This window comes from Rhineura floridana, chromosome 11 (assembly GCF_030035675.1).
Source record: "Rhineura floridana isolate rRhiFlo1 chromosome 11, rRhiFlo1.hap2, whole genome shotgun sequence".
NCBI classification, from domain to species: domain Eukaryota; kingdom Metazoa; phylum Chordata; class Lepidosauria; order Squamata; family Rhineuridae; genus Rhineura; species Rhineura floridana.
In genome coordinates this window covers 8,164,291-8,185,192 of record NC_084490.1, presented here as the reverse complement: position 1 = coordinate 8,185,192, position 20,902 = coordinate 8,164,291, and the positions used below count along the sequence as shown (strand labels likewise).

Genomic DNA, 20,902 nt, shown 5'->3' with positions numbered 1-20,902 from the left:
ACCCCTCAGCCTTCTCTTCACCAGACTGAACATGCCAAGTTCCTTCAACCTTTCCTCATAAGACTTGTTCTCCATACCAGCTATCATCCTCGTCGCCCTCTTCTGAATCCGCTGTAACTTGTCTATATCTTTCTTAAAATGAGGCGCCCAGAACTGAACGCAGTATTCCAGATGAGGCCTGACTAATGCAGAATATAGTGGGACTATTACTTCCCTCGACCTGGAAACTATAGCTCTGTTTATGCATCCCAAAACCGTGTTTGCCTTTTTTGCCACAGCATCACACTGCTGGGTCATGTTCAACTTGCGATCCACTACAATTCCAAGGTCCTTCTCACACGCACTACTGCTAAGCCGGGTATTTCCCATCCTGTACCCGTGCATCTTGTTTTTGTGGCCTAAATGCAGAATCCTGCATTTGTCTTATTTGTCATATTCCCAGCAACTTGTCTTCAGAGGTATACTGCCTCTGATACTGGGGGTAATAAAACCATCATGAGTGGTAGCCATGAATAGCCTTAAATTCAGTCTAAATTGGTGGCCATCATTACATCTTCTATTACTGTGGTGCTGAATAACCGCCACACATTTCTAGAGAGATTTGACCCTCTAGACTTTCCCTTTCAACTTCCTTTTTACCAGTCATCTCATTTTCAAGAAACTTCCGTTTTTGAAGTAAAATGTAACTGTATTGGACTTCCTTGGCAATCGTTCACTTACATAAATGTTGCATTGGATAGCATTGATTTACAGTTGGTTCGAGACATCTCACATCCGCACCTGGATGCCATTTAAGATTAAGTCCAGAGTCATCTCCCCTCTTGTCAGTTCCACGGCCAACTATTCTAGGGCACAGACATTTGGGGTGTCTAATAATTTCCTCTCTTCGTTGTGACTGAAACAGACATTTACCTAGGTAAGACAGCTGCGGCCATGTCTGGACCAGGATAGCCTTACCACTGTTGTCCATGCACTGGTAACCTCCAGGCTGGATTACTGTAATGTGCTCTATGTGGGCTGCCCTTGAGGTTGGTCCAGAAGCTGAAGCTGATGCAACATGCGGTAGCAAGACTCCTCACTGGGGCAGGGTATCGCCAACATGTCACCCTGCTGCTGAAAGAATTGCACTTGCTACCTAGTAGATACCGGGCTAAGTTCAAGGTTCTGATTTTGTGTACAAAGCCCTATACAGCTTTGGACCAGAATACCTGAAAGACAGTCTTATCCCTTAATATACCCAGTCAATCACTATGCTCTGCAGGTGAGGGCCTCCTGCAGATATTTATTTATTTATTTATTTATTGAATTTTTATACCGCCCCACTAGCATAGCTCTCTGGGCGGTGTACAACCATTACAATAAATACAATAGAATCACACAGAACAATACAAAAAATATAAATGCAAATCCACAATCTAAAACCAATTAAAACATGTTTAAGAAAAGCTAAAATGGCTGATAAAATAGGAAGGTTTTGACTTGGCGCCGAAAGGATAGCAATGTCGGCACCAAGCGCACTTCTTCGGGAAGACTATTCCACAGTTCTTATCAGGAGGTCCATTGTGCACAATATAGGAAACAAACCTTTAGTGTAGTGGCATCTACCTTTTGGAATTCCCTCCCCGTAAATATTAGACAGGCACCATCTATGTTATTTTTTTAGCCCCTACTGAAGACCATCCTCTTTCAACAAGCCTTTTAAGTAGAGACCTTATCCCAGTTTGCGTCTGTGTTGGAGTTGCTTTTTTAGTATGTTTTTAAACCTTTTTTAAAAAATGTTTTTTAAAAAAGATGTTTTGTCTTAATATGTTTTAAAGTGTGTTTTGTTGTAATATATTTTAAAGACTGTTTTTATTATGTTTTAGAGTATTTGTAGTGCTTTTATTTACTGCCCTGGGCTTCTATTGGGAGGAAGGGCAGGATATAACTTTAATAAATGAATAAATAAATAAATAATAGTCTATATGACGGTGACTAAAGTCACCCATTACTACAATATTTTCTGCTTTGGTTGCCTCCTTGATTTTATTTTCCATCTCAAGATTGCCCTGGACATTTTGTTTAGGGGTGTGTGTGTGTGATAGTTTGTCCCCAACATTTAATTAGTTTTTGGACTTGATATTCTCACCCACAATAGTGGGTGGGAGTCAGCTGCTTTTGGAATGTCTAGTTTCTTTGACTCTATGACCTCTTTGATGTCCAGAGCGACGCCATCCCCTTATATCCTTCCTTTAGAGCAGGGGTAGCCAACATGCTTCCTCCAAGATATTGTTGGACTCCAACTCCCATCAGCCCCAGTCAGCACAACCAATGCTGAGGAATTATGGGAATTGTAGTCCAACAACATCTGGAGGCATTGGTAACCCCTGTTCTAGAGTTCATATCCAGGGATAACTCTGTACCAGTGGTTCCTTCCATTGTGCCAGTTTTCCCATTAATCCCACTATGTGCTCTCATTTTAACCAAGAACTCCAGATCTTGGCAGAGAGGCTTCAAACATTAGCATATAAAAACCAATACATGCTGTCTCTCTCCTATTGTTTTTGGCATGTGACATCTCCCCCCCAAATTTCACTGGCTATTATGTACTCTTGCACCTTGATTGCCTGGTTCTACCTTAGTACACTTAGACAGTTAGAAATATTTCTATGCTCTTCTCTAAGGGATGAGTCATCCTGAACCAGAAACTCCTCAGATCCTGTTGGATTTTCCCCAATATCATCTTCTCCCAAGACCAACAAATAAGTGGTACAGACCAAGAAGATTGTGTGGTTACAGATTGTTGTCCTGTACAAAAGGCTGTAAATGATAGAAAAGAAGAGAGCAGAGATAAGTTGAATGTTGCATGTTCAGGTTGCCAGCCATGGGGTCTGTCTTCTCTGGCACTGACCAAGAATCAGCTGCTCATAAAATCTCAAGATATTCTTAACTATTGGAATGCAAGGATTCATATAATTTTTGAAACATGTTTGTGCTGAATTTGCTTTGTCTGACTTATTTTCAAGAAAATGATCTCAGTTAAGGGAGCACTGTGGGAGCAAAAGGAGAGCATGCTGGATCAAGGAGATGGCCCATCAAGTTCAGCATCCTGTTCTCACAGTGGCTTCCTATTGAACAATTTCTTCACACCCACTTTCATCTCATTGTTCCGTAGCGTGTATATGAGAGGGTTTAAGAATGGGGTCACTGCTGTGTAGAACATGCCAACAACACCATCAAGGGAGTCCTGAGATGGTGGACGCAGGTAGTTGTAAACCACAGGTACATAGTATATCACCACTAAGGTAACATGGGATGTGCAAGTGGAGAAAGCTCTGTTTCTCCCTTTGGCAGTGGGTATCCTCAGGATGGCAGAAATTATGTACACATAGGATGTCAGGATCAGGAGGAAGCAGGTCATAGCCACAAACCCAATATCAACAAAAGTCACCATCTCATTGAGGGATGTGTCTGCACAGGCCAGCTTCAGCACAGCTGGGATGTCACAGAAGATGTAGCTCACCTGGCTTCCCCGACCATATGGCAAACGGAAGGTGAGGGATGTCTGAATCACTGAGTGCAGGCAGCCTCCAAACCAGGTGCCGATCGACAGGCAGAAGCAAATTTGGTGGTTCATGATTGTGCTGTAATGGAGTGGTTTGCAGATGGCCAGGAAGCGATCAAAGGCCATCACAGTGTATAGGAAGCATTCTGTGCAGCCCAGGAAGTGGAAGAAGAAAAGCTGGGACACACAACCCGCAAAGGAGATGACCCCATTTCCTTCAATCAGCCAAACTATCAGCTTGGGCACCACCACTGAGGAGACCATCATATCCATCATGGACAGGTGACAGAGGAACCAATACATAGGCTTGTGCAAACGAGGCTCCAGGGCTACCACTAAGAGGATCAAGCCATTTCCAAAAAGAGACAGTATGTACATAAGGAAGAAGAAGACAAGCAACAGGAACTTTAGGTCTTTGGGATATACGAATCCCAAAAGTTCAAAATGTACAAGCACTGACGTTACATTTCCACACTCCATTCAGGCAGTACTCATCATGATAGAACAAAATTCATGGGGATAGTGGTCACAAATGCCAGTCAACGCAAGTCACAATCTTTTGGTGGGATGTGTCAGCTCAGAGTCATTTCCACGTAGATGCTCCCCCAGAAATGCAGCAAACAGAGAGTGAACTATTGTGGGTGCATGCAATTTCACGATTCTTTACATCTAGCAACCCCTTTGTCACCTGATATAAACGGCAAGAGCATCCTAGGTAATACACTTTGCTCTTCTTCAACTCCCACTCCTTTTGTTCTGATCTCTCATCTTTATAACCTTTTTCTCCCTTCTCTGCTCTCTAATCATTTTGCATCCCTTGGATCACTGGGATATACCCTTTTGAGACCTGGGTTTTTTGTGAGTTAATGATGTTACCAGTGGATACTCCAGAGGCCTTCATTAAAATGTTACTTCCTTTGGGGGAATGCCAAGGAACCATTCCATGAGGCAACCCTGTGTTCAGTTATGCACATCACAATCATATTAATTTGGACATCTATTGGGAGAGGAGGGGTGTTGTCCCATCCATGACTGACTTTCCACATGATTAAAAACTGGAAGACAAAGCTGCCATCTGAGTACTCCATAGTGGGTCCAGCTGCCACAGCAAATGCTACCAAGCGATAATAATAATAATAAATAAACTTTAATTTGTTAGTCGCCTATCTGTCCAATTTTTGGACACTCTAGGCGACTTACAGCAGCAACAAGTACAATGTACAATACAATAAATACAACCATATTCATCAATTAAAACTAACATCAAAACATCAGTTAAAAGATTACAACTAATCTAGCTCGAATTCCTGTAGGCCTGCCTGAAGAGCCAGGTCTTTAACGCTCGTCAAAAGCTCATCAGGGAGGAGGCATGTCGAAGATCGTAGGGGAGGGAATTCCAGAGGGTGGGAGCCACTACTGAGAACGCCCGCCCTCTGGTCCGCACCAGCTGAGCTGTTTTGGCCGGTGGGACCGAGAGGAGATCCTGCATGGCTGATCTTGTAAGGCGGCTCAATTGGTGATACTGGAGGCGGTCCTTTAGATAAACCGGGCCGAAACCATATAGGATTTTAAAGGTCAATACCAACACCTTGAATTGGGCCCGGTAAACCACTGGTAGCCAGTGAAGATCTATCAACACCAGAGTGATGTGTTCCCGGCGACGGCTATGCGTAATCAAGCGTGCCGCCGCATTCTGCACCAGCTGGAGTTTCCGGACCGTCTTCAAGGGTAACCCCACGTAGTGCGCATTACAATAGTCTAAGCGAGAGGAGACCAGGGCATGTATCACTCGCGGGAGAAGCTGTACAGGAAGGTAGGGTCGCAGCCTCTGTATCAGATGTAATTGATACCAAGCTGCCTGGCTCACTGCCGAAACTTGAGCTTCCATGGACAGCTGGGAGTCAAGAATGACCCCGAGGCTGCGGACCTGATCCTTCAGGGGCAATCTTACCCCGTTAAACACCAAGTCGATGTCTCCCAACCTTCTCTTATCACCCATGAGTAACACCTCAGTCTTATCAGGATTTAGCTTCAGCCTGTTCTCGCCCATCCATCCACTAATGGACTCCAGGCACTTGGACATGGTCTCCACAGCCACCTCTGGTGAGGACGTAAATGAGAGATAGAGCTGAGTGTCATCCGCATATTGGTGACACTGCAGCCCAAAACTCCTGATGATGGCTCCCAGCGGCTTCACATAGATGTTAAATAGCATGGGGGAGAGGATAGAACCCTGTGGCACTCCACAAGTGAGAGGCCAAGGGTCTGAAACCTCATCCCCCAATGCTACCCGTTGGTACCTGCCTGAGAGATAGGAATGGAACCACCGTAGAACAGTGCCCCCCATCCCTAATCCCTCTAGGCGGCTTAACAAGATACCGTGGTCGACGGTATCAAAAGCCGCTGAGAGATCCAGGAGGACGAGGAAGGTATATTCTCCCCTATCCAACGCCCTCCTCATATCATCTACCAGGGCGACCAAGGCTGTTTCAGTTCCATGTCCAGTCCTGAAGCCCGATTGGAATGGATCTAAATAATCCGCTTCATCCAAGTGCGTCTGTAGTTGTTTAGCCACCACTCGCTCTATCACCTTGCCTAAGAATGGTAAATTAGAAACTGGGCGAAAGTTATTCAACTCTTGGGGATCCAAGGAGGGCTTTTTCAAGATGGGCCTTATCACTGCCTCCTTGAGGGCTGATGGCATTGCACCCTCTTCCAAGGATGCATTTACCACCGCCTTGATCCCTTCACCCAGTTTCTCCTTGCAGCTCACAATGAGCCACGAGGGGCAAGGATCAAGCAGACAAGTGGTTGGCTTCACAGTAGAGAACACCTTGTCCACTTCCTCAGCGAGAAGAGGCTGAAACCGCTCCCATCGGACCAGAATGCCACTGGCCGATTCTGGCCCACTACTAGATAGTAGTGAACTACATAGCTCAGTCCGCAGTACTGTTCCATTACCATTTATTCTCCATCTTTGTTGGAAGAGGTGATCAAGGAATGAAATTAACCCCCTCCCTCACCAATGATTGGGTTCATCAGAATGAAAGCACATACACCTAGGCCGGGTGGGGGAACCTTTGACTCTCCAGATGTTGCTGAACTACAACTCCCAACATCCTTGGCCATTGGCCATTGTTGCTGGGGCTGATGCGAGTTGTAGCTCGGCAACATCTGGAAGGCCACAAACCTGACCAAGGTGTAAGAGTGCAGTATTGGGGTTTGATATAGTCAAAGACAGGGCTGGCTCCAGTTTGGAGGTGGTCCTCAGGCGACCCCTCTGCTGTGGTTCTTCCCTCTGTTGCTGGGCTCTTCTTCTGTTTTGCTTTCAGTGCTGGTCCCTCAACTCTCTCTCTTTCTTCTCTGTCTGCCACTGGGTTGGGCCATGGACCGCTTACCAGGCAGCCCAGCAGGTAGCAAGAGTGCCAACAGGATGGAGCTTGCTCAGTGACAGGGCCCATCACAGAGAACTGATGCTGCCATCAGTGAGCAGCCACTTGAATTGCCCCACAATTTACTACTACTGCTACTCCTACTACTATTTAAATATATCCCACCTTTCCTTCCAAAGAAGCCCAGGGCAGCAAACAACAAGTGATCAAACCATAAAAATATCTTAAAAACAGATGCAGACTGGGGCAAAGGTCTCTGCTTAAAAGGCTTGTTGAAAGAAGGTCTTTAGTGGAGGACAACAGAGATGGTGCCTGCCTAGTATTTAAGGGGAGCAGATTCCAAAGGGTAGTTGCCACAGCACTAAAGTCCTGATCCCTACATTGTGCAAAACGGGCCTCCTGCTAAAACGGTATGTGCGGGAGGCTCTTGCCTATAGACTGCAGTGACTGACGGGTTATAAAGGGGTGAGACGATCTTTGAGGTAACACATTGGCATGACACAACATTGGGGGTAAGGCCAATTAGCGCCATGTATTCTGCCCCAGCACTATGGAGTGCCCTTCTTCCTGCCATACATGAAGCAGTATCAGTTGCTTCATACATCTTGTAAAGACATGCCCTTTTGCCCAGGCTTTTCCTGATCCAGGAGTTAGGACATGGTTCTTACTGAATCCCTGTTTTAATCTATTTTAATACATTTTTACAAAAATATACTATTGTATAACTATTTTTTGATACTGTTTTATTGTTTTTATGCTGTATTTGTACACAACATAGAGATTTTTAAACACTAAGTTTAGAAGTGTTTTAAACTATCTAACAAATTAAATAAAATATTTGTGATGTTTGGATTTTTCTTAGATATAACCATGTCTTGAAAAACAGCCACCACTCCGAAGCTTAAAAGACATCTGATGCCTGGGAGTGGGACAGGGGAGAATCACAGATCAGCGGCACAGTCCTAACCATGAATTCAGTGGAGCTCACTGCCGGGCAAGTGGAGTTAGAATTGCAACCTAATCGCTCAATCCTATGTATGTTCCCGAAGAAGCTATTATTTGAAAATAATATAAAATAAAATGGAAAATGGCATAAAGACAATAGAACATGAAGCTAGCTGTGATCATGATCACTTGATCATCCCAGAGTGCAGGACATGGAACAATGGGCTCAAGCCAGATTTCGACTGAATATCAGGAAAAACTTTCTGTTAGAGCAGTATGATAATGGAACCAATGACCTAGGGAGATGGTGGGCTCTCCAACACTGGAGGCATTCAAGAGGCAGCTGGACAGCCACCTGTCGGGTATGCTTTAAGAGCAGGTGGTTGGACTCAATAGCCTTATAGGCCTCTTCCAACCCTACTGTTCTATGATTCTGTGATTCTATGGCTACATTCTACCTCCACTGTTGGAGGCAGTATGCCTATGTATTCCAGTTACTGAGAATCACGAGTGGAGAGAGCACTGTTCCACTTGGCTCCTGCTTTTGGGCTTCTCATAAGCATCTGGTTATTTACTATGACAACAGGTTGCTGGATTACACAGGCCTTTCGCCTGATCCAGCACAATTTTTCATATGTTCCTATGTTCAATTTTCCTTCACCCCCTCCATACACATATCCATCCTTAACAAAACTGATTATTAGAGATTAGCATATGAAACATCATGTAATGGAATGCAGTGTTACCTCAACATGCACTTGCTTTTCAAAACCATATTGGCTTTAATGCAAAAATAGCTAATCCTGAGAAATACGATTTATGATGAACAAATCATCCGTTTTCACTGCAGAAGAGGGATCCCAAATATTGACCAAAAATAGCATTCTAATATTTTTTACTCGTCTGTTTTTACTGAAACTTTGTGCCAGCCTCAACTTGGAACATGGTTGAATCACAGAGTCAAACAACGAAGACAGACTCTGATAAATTCAGAAGTGGGCTTCCTAAAAGTACACCCACATATATCCAGTAGTATGGTGGCAAATTCAGAAGTGCTAGAGTCCCTTCATAATAATCACAGCCAACCCCCCCCCCCAGCCATACTGATGTTCATTGGTTCACAGGATGCTGGAGACATAAGAGACCTGCAGGAAACTGGCTCACAAAAGAGTAGGGGTGCTAAGAGCCCCTGAGACCCTGGACAACTATCCCCCTTCATATATCTCATCCAACACTTTAAATGGAGCCCAGCTATCCACAACAGTGGTTACATATGTCCCATACTCCCTTCCTTTGGTTCCACTCCCACAACCATTTCATCACATGGAGAAGCCAATCTGAGTTGACATGATTGGGCATGCTAGAAGGAAGAAAATATGGCTATGTGATCATGGGTGGTGTTTACTGTGCATTCCCACCCCATCTTTTCACCAGAGCAGACTTCATCTCTTTGTTCCTCAGTGTGTATATGACTGGGTTCAAAAATGGGGTTATCGTGGTGTAGAACATGCACACCACACCATCCATGGAGTCCTGAGAAGCTGGCCTCAGATAGCGATAAACCACAGGCAGGTAATATATCCCCACCACAGTAAGATGGGCTGTGCAAGTTGAGAAGGCCCGGCAACGCCCTTCCCTGCTGCTGATCCTCACAATAGCTGAGATGATGTACACGTAGGAGGTCAGGATAAGAAGGAAGCATGCCATCGCCACAAGGCCGATGTCAATCAAGAGGACCATCTGATTGAGCTTTGTGTCAGCACACGCCAGCTTCAACACTGCAGGAATGTCACAGAAGATGTAGTCAACATAGTTGCTCTCTCCGTACGGCAAGCGGAAGGTGAGGGTAGTCTCCAGCATTGAGTTCAGGCAGCCTCCAATCATTGTCCCCAGGGAGAGACCGAGGCAGGCTTTCCAATTCATGATATTGCTGTAATGGAGGGGCTTACAAATGGCCAAGAACCGGTCATAAGCCATCAAGGTGTAAAGGAGACTCTCTGAGCAACCAAGGAAGTGGAAGAAAAATAACTGGGAGACACAGCCAGCATAGGAGATGGCTTTTCCACCAGGAAAGAATCCTGCAATCACTTTGGGAACAACGACAGATGAGAAAGCCATGTCCAGGATGGACAGATGGCAGAGGAACCAGTACATCGGCTTGTGCAACTGGAGGTCAGAAGCCACCACCCAGAGGATCAGGGAATTTCCGGACAGAGTCAGTATGAACATGAGCAAGAAGAAGAGGAACAAAGGGACCTTCATCTCTTGCGGGTATGAGAACCCAGAGAGGACAAACTCTGTTGGTGCTGTTTGATTTGGACACAACATTGGTAGGATGCTTGTACCAGTAAGATAAATCCCGCATCTCTTTTAGGGAATGAATGGGATTGGGGGATATCACTACTGACAACAATGTTTTTTAAAGGTGTGTGGACCTATATAGTTCCAGGGAGGGGCATAATCCATAGAAGCAGATGTTGGCCTCCGTCCAATACAGTGGAGGCTAGTCCAATTAAAGTGAAGGGAGCACAGCTCCACCCACCTCAGTCTGCCCTCAGCCAGAGTCCACCTGCCAGCCTTCCTACTTATGATTGGTCTATGGGATGGCACATCTTGCTAGGTTCCTCCCTCTTAGTTTCAATGTCACCCATTGTAGAACTCAGCAGAGAGGAGGGTGTGGACAGCACTAGATAGAGTTGGCTCTGCCTGCCATTGGTTCTAGCTCCACCTACTTCTGGTCTCCCCTACCAATTAATCCTTAGTGATCGGCATGGAATTTGTGGGGGTGACTCCACACTCACTATTCCATAATTTGAATGTGATTTAGGAGGAGGAACAAGACAAAGAGCTGATGATTTCTTCTCATGCCTCCCCATGTGTTGCATTTCCATTCAAATTATTGTTTTAAATTGTAATATGAAATATCTATCCCCATCTACAGAACCTTGTGTGAAAGAGCGAGCTGTATGCTCACAATGGCTTGCAACGATCTTTACCAATTCACATGTAGGCACAACAACTGGTTTGAGTTTGGGGTACCAGGAAAGTAGCACAAATATGGAAAAGAGCCCAATTTCAAAAGGTTTGCCAAACTTTGGCTTCATAGGAAGCAAAACAACTGGTGAACTGTTGGAAATCAATTCCTTAGGTAATCAGGTGGGCAAAGCACTTCTCATACGGTCAGGAACACAATCTATGAATTTGGCATTAAAACAGGACTGGAAAGAATATGGTCCTGACACCCGCCTCCTCCTCCTCTATCAGTTGCAAACTAGTTTCTACCGAAAAATGAAAGTGAGCATATTTTTTTAAGGTTTCCTTCCTGCTACTCATTTGGGTTCAGTGGACTGGTCTGTTCCAAGGACTGGGGAAAAACAAACGTTCAGATTTGCAGACGTTTCACCTAAACTTCAGTGATAAACTGGGGAAACAAACAGCAATGAAGGAAAGTCATAAATCATCCAAGAATCCAATGACATCAGGAATCCACTCATACAATGTGTCTACCATGAGCTGTCTCTTCAAATACTATTCCGGCATCTGTAGCTGCTTTGAACGTAGTTATATAATCCAGGTTCCTATATGACAGAAGCCATTAACACTAATGCTAATTACCTTTTTGGTGAGATGATATTCCTGCTATAGAATTTCTGTCTGATGGTATTACCTGGGAAGAACAGATGGTAACTGCAGATGGATTTTAGGATAATTTGGTTGCTTAACGAAATGCCATCAGCAAATGCTTGTAGAAGCATACCTGTTACTGTTACCTTCACATCATTTGTTTGTTTCTATACAGAAGATTCTTCTGAGGTTTTAACAATGTCAGTCCTGGCTTCTCAGTGAAAGAAATTTCATTTGAATTGCCCCAGGTGTACCTTCATGCAGGCATAACACCGGCTAATTGAGTGTACAGAGGAGATCCTGAAAGAAGATTTCTCTTCCTGCTGCAGATAAATCGACCAAGGGTGTTGCAGGACTTTAAAGGCTATCACGTGTGTTGTGGCCAGTGCAGCCCCAGGGCACAAAAATCAGATTTCCTTTCATTCCTATTTGTTTCTTCTGAGATGCATTCTGGTATTTCTTCAGGCTTTCACATCTACTTCAGTGAGATAAATTTAGAAGTGATCCGAGCACTTCTTTAATTCAGGAGAGCTGTGTGGGATAATGGATCAGCTGAATGTTCTCCATGAAGAGTCTTCATCAAGAGAGATACATTTTCTCTCCCCCAGTGACTTTATAATGTGTCTTCTGTGAGTTCCATGCCATCTGCTTGCTCATTCCCCTTGGACATGGGCACTTTGGAGAACATGCCTATGTCCAATGCTTTCATCAGCTCCCACTGGGTGTCATTAAAAACTATTTGGAAGAAACAAAATTATTGTTGCCAGGAACTTTGCTGGGGAACTGTTATTTGCAAACAATGGTTTTAATGTCAAGGCTGGGTTGTGGGCAGGAATCTGGAGTGAGTAAGCAGCCAGCAACCAGGAACTATGAGGAAGGCCATGGCCAGAACTGATGAGCAAGGCAGGACTGAGGAACAAGCCAGGTTCAACACTGAAGAACCACCAAGAACACAAGTCACACATCACAGCTCAAGAAGAACTTGTTCAAGAAGTTCCAATGGGCAGTCTGGGTGGGCAGAGTCAGTCCAGAAAATTATTCACTGTCATGCCTCCATCGGATGAGTCCTCAGAGGAGGTTGAGGAGCAGGGGGTTGGCACAGCAGACCCAGGAGAGGGAACAAGCAGACCCACTTCAGAAGCAGCTCCAGACCTCCCACCACTGGAAGATGTTCAGGATACAGCTGGAGGCCCTCAGTCAGACTCAGAGAGTGAACAGGATGCCCCTCCACTCCCTGCAGAGTGAAGACCCCTGCGAGTAGCAGAGCAACAGGCTACAAGCTCCCGGGAGTTGGAGGACTGATTGCTAGCACCTGAACCAGGGAGGGGAGCTTAAAGGGCAGTGAGATGCCATTTGTCCTTTGCTGGAAGCAACATCAGACACCAGCGTCAGATCTTCGTCAGCCATGCCTTGAAACCAGGATTGCCTTGTTAGAATATCGGACCTTGCTTTCTAAACTGACTTCTCCTTTTGGAAGATGAGCTTGTATGTGCTCTGAGACCCCTTGACCCTCTCCCTCACTTATCTGCTTTACACCCAAGCCCCTGCAGAGGCAGCTGCTGGCTAATTGTTTTACAGAACCACAGAGAGAACATGATGCTAGTCTAGATGTGCTGTCGGCCTGATTTGGGAGGCTGCTGTTCTGTTGTTTAACTTCAGTGGATCAACTCTGAGTAAGACTAGTACTGGATATAACTCTATTACCTTTTTCTATTTTTCTACTTGTACTGGAATGACCTGTGCTTTGTCATGTCCTCCTTGAAGATTAACAGGAGAGTCCCACTAGTGTATGATGTGCGCTACAAGAACATTTTTGGGAGGGCCTTCCCCTTGATTTCCCCCACTGAACTCCATTGCCAAAATCCTTTTAGCTCTCCCTGTTCACCCGCTCTCTGAGAGCTGGCTCACTTGTGTATCCTCTGGACCAGCTGAGGCAACTTCCTCTGTTCTGCTCAGTTAGGACTCAGGAAACAGAATGAAACTCCCAGTACACACAGCTGCTGATGGTTGCAGACAGGAACAGCTGTGTATGCTGGGAGTTTCATTTCACTGAGGAGTTGTGCCTTTGGAGTAGTGAGCCCAACTCAGTGGAACTCCCTCTCAGTAGGAATCTGTGGTGACAGTGCCCATGGTGGCCATGGAGAGGAGTGGGGTGTGATGTGCACACTAAGACAGTAGCAGGGTATGAAGGCCATTGATAGCCTCATCCTCCACAAATTTGTCTAATCCTCATTTAAAGCCACCCAAGTTGGTGGCCATCACTGCCTCTGGTAGGAGCTAATCCTATAGTTTAACTATATACTGCATGAAGAAGTACTTTCTTTTGTCTGTCCTGAACCTGCCAACATTCAGCTTCCAACATTCAACTTGGATGTCCACAAGTTCTAGTGTTATGAGAGAGGGAGAAAAAAACTCTCTAAGCACTTTCTCCACACCATGCATGATTTTATAGATCTCTATGTCCCTCCTTTCTCACCTTTTTTCTAAACTTAAAGCAAACCCAATTTTTGTAACCTTTCCTCACAGAGGCATTGAAATTGCAGTTCTTAATTTGCTCCAGTGACACAGAGGGTAGTGGCAGGGGCTGATGAGAGTTGTAGTCCAAAACGTCTAGAGGGCATCAGGTTGGTATAGGCTGCTACAGACCTAGGAGGAAGCCCCATTGTGGGACTTACTTTAGAGTAAACATGCACAGGACTGTATGGTAAATCTCAAAGTGGTCCAATAAATATTGTGTAGTTGTTACTGATTCTGGCACCTGAATGATGTGATGCTTATTTTATTTGTATAACCTGAAAAATAAGGTTCTTAATTTGTCCCAATGGGAGAGAATGTGATGACCAGTCAGCACATCATGCATAAGTGAATATTGGGGAAGGGAGAAATCAGGAAAAGTACATGCAAATAATATTTACATGGAAAAACAAAATAGAACATAGATATGTAAGCTTAAATATTCAGCTTAAGTTTACACAGAGGAATAATACGCAAAATAAAAATTAACAACATCCAAACCACATGGTCTTTTATTTATTTATTTATAAAGTTGTTGATATCCCACCCTCTCACAAAACATATGTACAGCAACATATAAAACCTTTCAAAGCAATATAGTTTAAGAGAAGAACATAGCTACCAATCCAGAGTGAAATTTCAGGAGACAGGCTCCTGTGGTTTTCAGTGCATGTTACCAGAGAAATCAATCTGGTTTCCAAGATATAGGATCCAGGTGTAGTGCCACATATCTCTGGAAGAATCTAGGTGTAAATCGAGGAGGCTTAGGATGACATATGCATGGCTCTGTCCCACAATTCATGCCTCATACCCCTGATTTATTAGGGTGCTTATTGCTTTGCACCCTGTAATTGCAATGTATTGGGATCTGGAGAGCTTAAAACACAGGCTTTCTGCATGCTGTCTGTGTTCAAAAACAGCACTTGGGAAAGTTGTTCAGTTAACCAAAACAATCAGCTTGTCTCACATCCCTGCTCTGCTATGTGAGCTTGTTTGTGGCTTTCTCAAGCTCTGAAGGGACAGTGAGCTTAATTGATTTATGAATGTCCTCACTCTGCTTATGTAAACAAGAGCCAGAGAAGGATCTTGGTAGTCAAAAGAAAGCAGTCATGCCCATGAGCTCATTAATAGAGGGCATGAGCAAAACCTGGGAATAAGCATCGCAGCTATATTTCCAAGGCCAGATGGTAGCAGATTCAGGGTCAGGAAAGATAAACAAAGGGCACCTGTGTGAGAAACCAGCAATCTAGGTGCTAGGAATATAATGATCTAATAGGTATAAGGTGCCCCTTCCCAGAGGGTCTTTTGGGTATAAATAAAGGAGCCCTAGATTGGGGAGATTAAGCTTCAAAATAACAACAAGATTAAGCCTCCAGGGGCCTTGAAAGCCTCTAAGCAACCTAAAGTCAAAGCTTCAGGCAGAGTTTCCAGCAAGAATCCTCGCTGGCTGTTTGTGAGGTTTCCAGCCAGCAAAACACATGTCAGCAAGATGCACAGGCAGGTGGGGAGGCAGACACCCACTAGCCAACAGTTTCATTTTAGTGTTTTATTGCTTGCAAATGACAGCTTAATGTACACAGCTTTGCTTAATAAACCATTTAACGTCTTCACCACCAGAAGCGTTCATTGTTCTTTTGCAATTTCAAACTGAACTGCTTTGTGCCAGACCAGGGGCTAGGCATCTGGCAAAACACCAGGAAAATCCAAACAGAAACATTAATCCAGGTTTTTTAAAAAAACCTTTTAAAAATAGAATAGTGAAATCTGAACTTCACCTAGGAATAAAACAAACAGAGCTGTACAAAAAGTATGTGAGAAGCTCAACACTTAACCCAGGGTGATATCATTGCAAGAAGCAAGCAAAGTTTTCTTCTCTGTGTGTTGCCAGAGAAACCTTACAGCATAAAAAGACATTAGAAAAAAGGTGCTTCTGTGGAGGTGATGCTAAGAGGAGTCCAGAGAAGGAAGAGTCATTTCTCTCTGTCCCTCAGCATCCCAGAAACCTCTTTCCTGCCTGTTGATTGGTTCCTTTAATTCCCCCCTTGCTCACAAATAAACTCTGCTGTGTTATCAGGTTATCAGCTAAACACCTTTTGAAACAATTTTCCATTGTTTTGGGGGTTGACATTATCACAAGCCTTATGGGGATACAGAGAGACCCGTGAGAGTCACTCGGAGCAGCTAATGAGTCTTGCATCTTCCTCACCTTGTACATGATGTTGACCAAAGCCTTGCCATGCCTTCTGTTCTCATGTTGCAGCATGAGATCCAGGCAAACAGAAAGGGTACCTTTCTGCTCTAAAACAGACATTCAGACTTGCTTAAACCTTGATCAAAGTTTGCTTCCTTTCACCTCCACAGCTGCTGGGGTGATCACCTTCACTAAGCTTGCAAATTTCACCCCCAAATGACCTGAGTAGCAGTAGTTGCTCCAGCCATTGGATAATTTTGGTTTCCCTTTTCGTGCTATACAATATCCTCTTTGCGGTGAGGTGGTCAGGACTATGCACAGTATTTCAAGCATTGTCACACCATAGATTTGTACAAAAAGATTTACAATAATGGCAGTTTTATTTTCCATCCCTTCCCTAATAATTAGGGTTGCCAGGTTCCTGGCCTGAGACTGATCCTGTATTTTTAGAAGAGAAAGTCAGCCAAGTGCAGGTGTTCTTGCAACACTGTAATGGGAAAAACCACAAGGTGGAATTCCCCCTTCCCCCTGCACAACTTTTAAAGTTGGTTGCCAGGCCTGTCCTCCAAGAGGTCTTCTGTATCTTTAAAAAGTTGTGCAGGGGGAAGGGAGAATTCCACCTTGTGGTTTTTGCTATTACAGTGTTGCAAGAACACCTGCACTTGGCTGACTTTCTCTTCTCCTAAAGATACAGGATTGGTCTCAGCCAGGAACCTGGCAACCCTACTAATAATCCCTGTCATGGATTTTGCCTTATTCACAGCTGCCACACATTGGGTCGACATCTTCACCGAGCTATCCATATGACCCCAAGGTCTCGTTCCTAGTCTGTCACTGCCAGTTCAGACCCCATGAGTGTGTAAGGGAAGTTAGGATATTTTGCCCCATTGTCCATTACTTTACGCTTGCTGACATTGAACTGCATTTGCCATTTTAATGCCCATTAACCCAGTTTGGAGAGATCTGCTTAGAGCTCCTCACAATCTGTTTATGTATTGCCAATTCTGGACATAGACCATTCTGAAAAAAGACACCAATGGGGGCTGAACTGAAGCTTAAATAATAAGGAAAGTGATCTTAGGATCAAGGTGGGAAGCACATTTTTTCTCAGTGTGGGTACCTGTGAAGATAGATCCTATGCTAGGGAAAAGGAAAGGGGATTTAAAATAAGATGGTTAGTATTATGATGTTTCTGGATAAATCTATGGTCTTGCTGTGTGCAGTTCTGGTGGATCCATCTCAAGAAAGGTATTGCAGAATTGGAAAAGGTTAGAATACCCATATTCTCAACATCTACAATTACCAGGGTCCCATAGGAAGAGAATGACAATGAAAGGAGCTTAAGGCTATGGTGTGGAAATGTCCTGTTATCTGCCCTGCAATATAACTACTGATGAATGGCTTTTATTTACCAGGTGCACATTTTGCCCTGTGCCTCAGCCTATGCAGAGCTGCCTTCATCTCCTTGTTCCTCAGAGTGTAGATCAGTGGGTTCAGCAAAGGGGTGAGGATGGTATAAAAAATAGACACAATCCTATCTAGGGTGCTTTTTGAGTGGGGACGCATGTAGGTGATGACACAAGGGATGTAGAAGCAAGCCACAGCTGTGAAATGGGAAGCACAAGTGGAAAATGCATTGTACCTCCTCTCCGCATTGCCAAGCTTCAAGATGACCCTCAAGATGCTCCCGTAGGAAAGCAGAATGAGGAGGAGGCAGACCAGGGCCACAACGCCAATACTGAAGAAGATCATGGCTTCATTGATGGAGGTATTTGTGCATGCAATCTCCAAGAGAGGGGTTGGATCACAGAAGAAATGATCAATCTTCCAAGGTCCACAGTAGGTTAGGTGGAATGTCAAGGATGTATGCAGAAGAGAATGAAAGAAACCCATTACCCATGTGACAATGGCCAGACGAACGGTCATCATCCTGTCCATGATGGAGCTGTAGTGGAGTGGGTGGCAGATTGCCAAATACCGGTCATAGGACATGATTGTGTAGAGGAAACACTCAGTGCTTCCCAACAGCTGGGAGAAATATAGCTGAACGAGGCAGCCCATGAAGGAAATGACTGTGCCATGAGGTTCTAGGAAGCCCTGGAGCATCTTAGGAAGGGTAACTGTGGAGAACCAGAAGTCAAGGAAGGAGAGGTTGCTTAAAAAGAAGTACATTGGCTTGTGAAGAAGTGGGTCGACCCAGATGGCCACCAAGACTAGAGAGTTCCCCATTATAGTAATGAGGTAGATGACCAAGAACAGCAAAAAGAGCAGGGTGCCCATCTCTGGCGCATGGGGAAGGCCCATCAGGATGAATTCAGATACAGTAGTCCAGTTGTGACTGGCTACCCAGTCAGTTTGTGTGAAGCCCACTGAGATGAGCTCAGTTGCCATCCTCCAGTTCCTGCTCTGATCCATGTTCTAGGTTGCTGGAGAATTTTATGTGGATTTTTAAAAAAATGCAAATTGCTGCAGAAATGTGGAATTCCTGAATTTAAGACTGGAAAACTGAGAAAGTGAGAGAACAAAAATTGACAGGTTGTTTCATCCCTAATCATCAGCATTTCCAGTTACACCAAGCTCAGGCAATGAAGCTGGGAAAGATCTCTGCCTGAGACCCTAAAGAACCACTGCCAGTCAGAAGAGATCATTCTGGGCTAGATGGACCAGTATTCTTCTGACTCAGCACAATATGTTCATGTTCACATAGATCCAGGTCAATCTGGATTTGAGAGAACTCACCAGGAATAGCATTCTTATACAATTAATAGGTGCAATGTGTGGTTAAATCCCTTTCAAATTCAGGATCATTGATTTTGCCTCTCTTCATTAAAGCAAAAGCAAACTTGAGTCTGATTTAGGATACCCAGTTTCCTCTCTACTAGAGTGACAGGTATACAAAAAACAAGGCTTCAGAAGATTCATCCATGCTACCGTTCCTCCAAGGGGCTAAATAAATTCATCCATGGGTACATCTGGGGCCAAAACGTTTGAAAGTCTTTTCTGAATTCTTACTCCATCACAGCTTATTGTTTTGCCATCATGAAGAGATTTATGAAGCCTCTCTGGTTCTGATTCTTCAAGATGGTCTGGCTGGAAATGTCGATGCTCCATACAACATAAACCATTTTATAAACATTCAGTGATCCCGGGGGAGGTTGCCAAATTATTCCTCAAATAGCAAGGGTGATGAGACACTGGAAAGCAGTCACTGGATTGCATGCAACTGAGGCTATAACCAGAAGAAACAGCAAGCCAAATCACATTTTTAAAAGATAAAGATCTACTGCTATGTTTCTTCAGTCATATGCTGGAGTTAGGTACATCCAGTCCAGACTTTGTTATGGGCAGGAAGGCTGCAAATAAATAAATAAATGCATAAATTCCCCATTGCCATTCCCTAAGGCATAATTATAAGGGAATAAGGGGTGAGATAAATGTGGCAATCAGAGTGCCTAGATCAAACCATCACCTCTTGCAAGAGCTCAGCTCTTTTGCCAATTTATCATCACCATTTGCAGAAAATGAATAAAATGCTTAAGTTGACCTTCTGTTACACCCCAAGACCTCAGTGGCCCTTCCTTCATCCTGCATTCCTGCCTCATCCTCCCATCCTAAATGAGCAACCAAGGCTGACCTTTGTGACTCTTGTTTCACCACTGCCAACATCCTGGTGCAGTGAAGACCATTGTGTCAATTTCCTAGGCAAGGACCTTCCTGCATTGAACAGGGGGTTGGACTCGATGGCCTTATAGGACCCTTCCAACACTGCTGTTCTAAGCTTTAGCCAAGTCCTGTGCTCAAAGTCTTCAGCTGGAGATCCCTGGGGAAAGCTCCCTGACATCCACGCTGGTCATCTGCCAGGAGGGAAGAAGGGAAGGTGCTGATTTTAGACTGATCTAGGCTTGCAGGGCGTAAGAGAAGCTTCCTGCCTATATTAATAGGTAGGGCAAGGTTAGAAGCTAGAAGTAACCCTTTTATGATAATTTTATCAATATTTCAAAATAACTGTATTTCCTTTAAAATTATTGATTTCCAGACACCACAGAGATACAATTTAATACTGTGTGAACATCCATAAATATCCAGGAAGCCTCCAAAACAAAGTTGATATGAGCAGTAAATGCTGACCAGAAAAAAAAAATCATAGGACATGCTATCAGCTTAATCTTGGTCTTGCTAAACCGGGCTGAATTCCTGAACTGTGATAGCAACCACAGAGCCACAAGCCCAAGAGGAGTTGGGGGGAAGGGGAGAGAAGGGTTGATATATAGAGACTGAGAGGGGAAGAAATGAAGATCATTCTCTTGCATCAGTGTACTTGATTGTCTGTTTTGATACTATGATTGGGACTAAGCTTGCATTCGGAGAGCAGTTTATTCCATTTTCCGGACATTTTCTTACCTGGTAATTTCCACATTTTATCTGATGTTTCACATGACATAAAAGCCACAGCTGGAAATCTAGAGGAATATAGTGGAAGCTTAGCTCTCATTTCCATGTTAATTGCTTCCAGGAAAAAATCAATTTACAACCCCATTGACCCAGAAAATTGCAGGAGTGAAGTGACTAAATTTGGTGTGGTACACCAGCATACAATTCTTTCCTGCCATTTACATGGGGGAATCACAGGGGACAGAAGTGTGCATGTGCAGAAAGGGTGGGGGAGCAGCGACATATCCAGTGATGTTCATT

General features: G+C 44.2%; 3 protein-coding genes across 3 annotated transcripts; all 3 read right to left on the bottom strand.

Annotated features, from left to right (window-relative positions):
* Positions 1-3,094: 3,094 nt before the first annotated feature.
* Positions 3,095-3,997, bottom strand: LOC133366235 (olfactory receptor 10G6-like). Its single transcript, XM_061589099.1, has one exon. The coding sequence runs from the start codon at positions 3,920-3,922 to the stop codon at positions 3,095-3,097; it is 828 nt and encodes a 275-aa protein (XP_061445083.1). The 5' UTR covers positions 3,923-3,997.
* A 5,285-nt stretch (positions 3,998-9,282) lies between these two features.
* Positions 9,283-10,191, bottom strand: LOC133366257 (olfactory receptor 10G6-like). Its single transcript, XM_061589151.1, has one exon. The coding sequence runs from the start codon at positions 10,141-10,143 to the stop codon at positions 9,283-9,285; it is 861 nt and encodes a 286-aa protein (XP_061445135.1). The 5' UTR covers positions 10,144-10,191.
* A 7,423-nt stretch (positions 10,192-17,614) lies between these two features.
* LOC133366944 (olfactory receptor 10G4-like) lies at positions 17,615-18,625 on the bottom strand. The gene has a single exon (XM_061590491.1). The coding sequence runs from the start codon at positions 18,623-18,625 to the stop codon at positions 17,615-17,617; it is 1,011 nt and encodes a 336-aa protein (XP_061446475.1).
* Between the last annotated feature and the right edge of the window lie 2,277 nt (positions 18,626-20,902).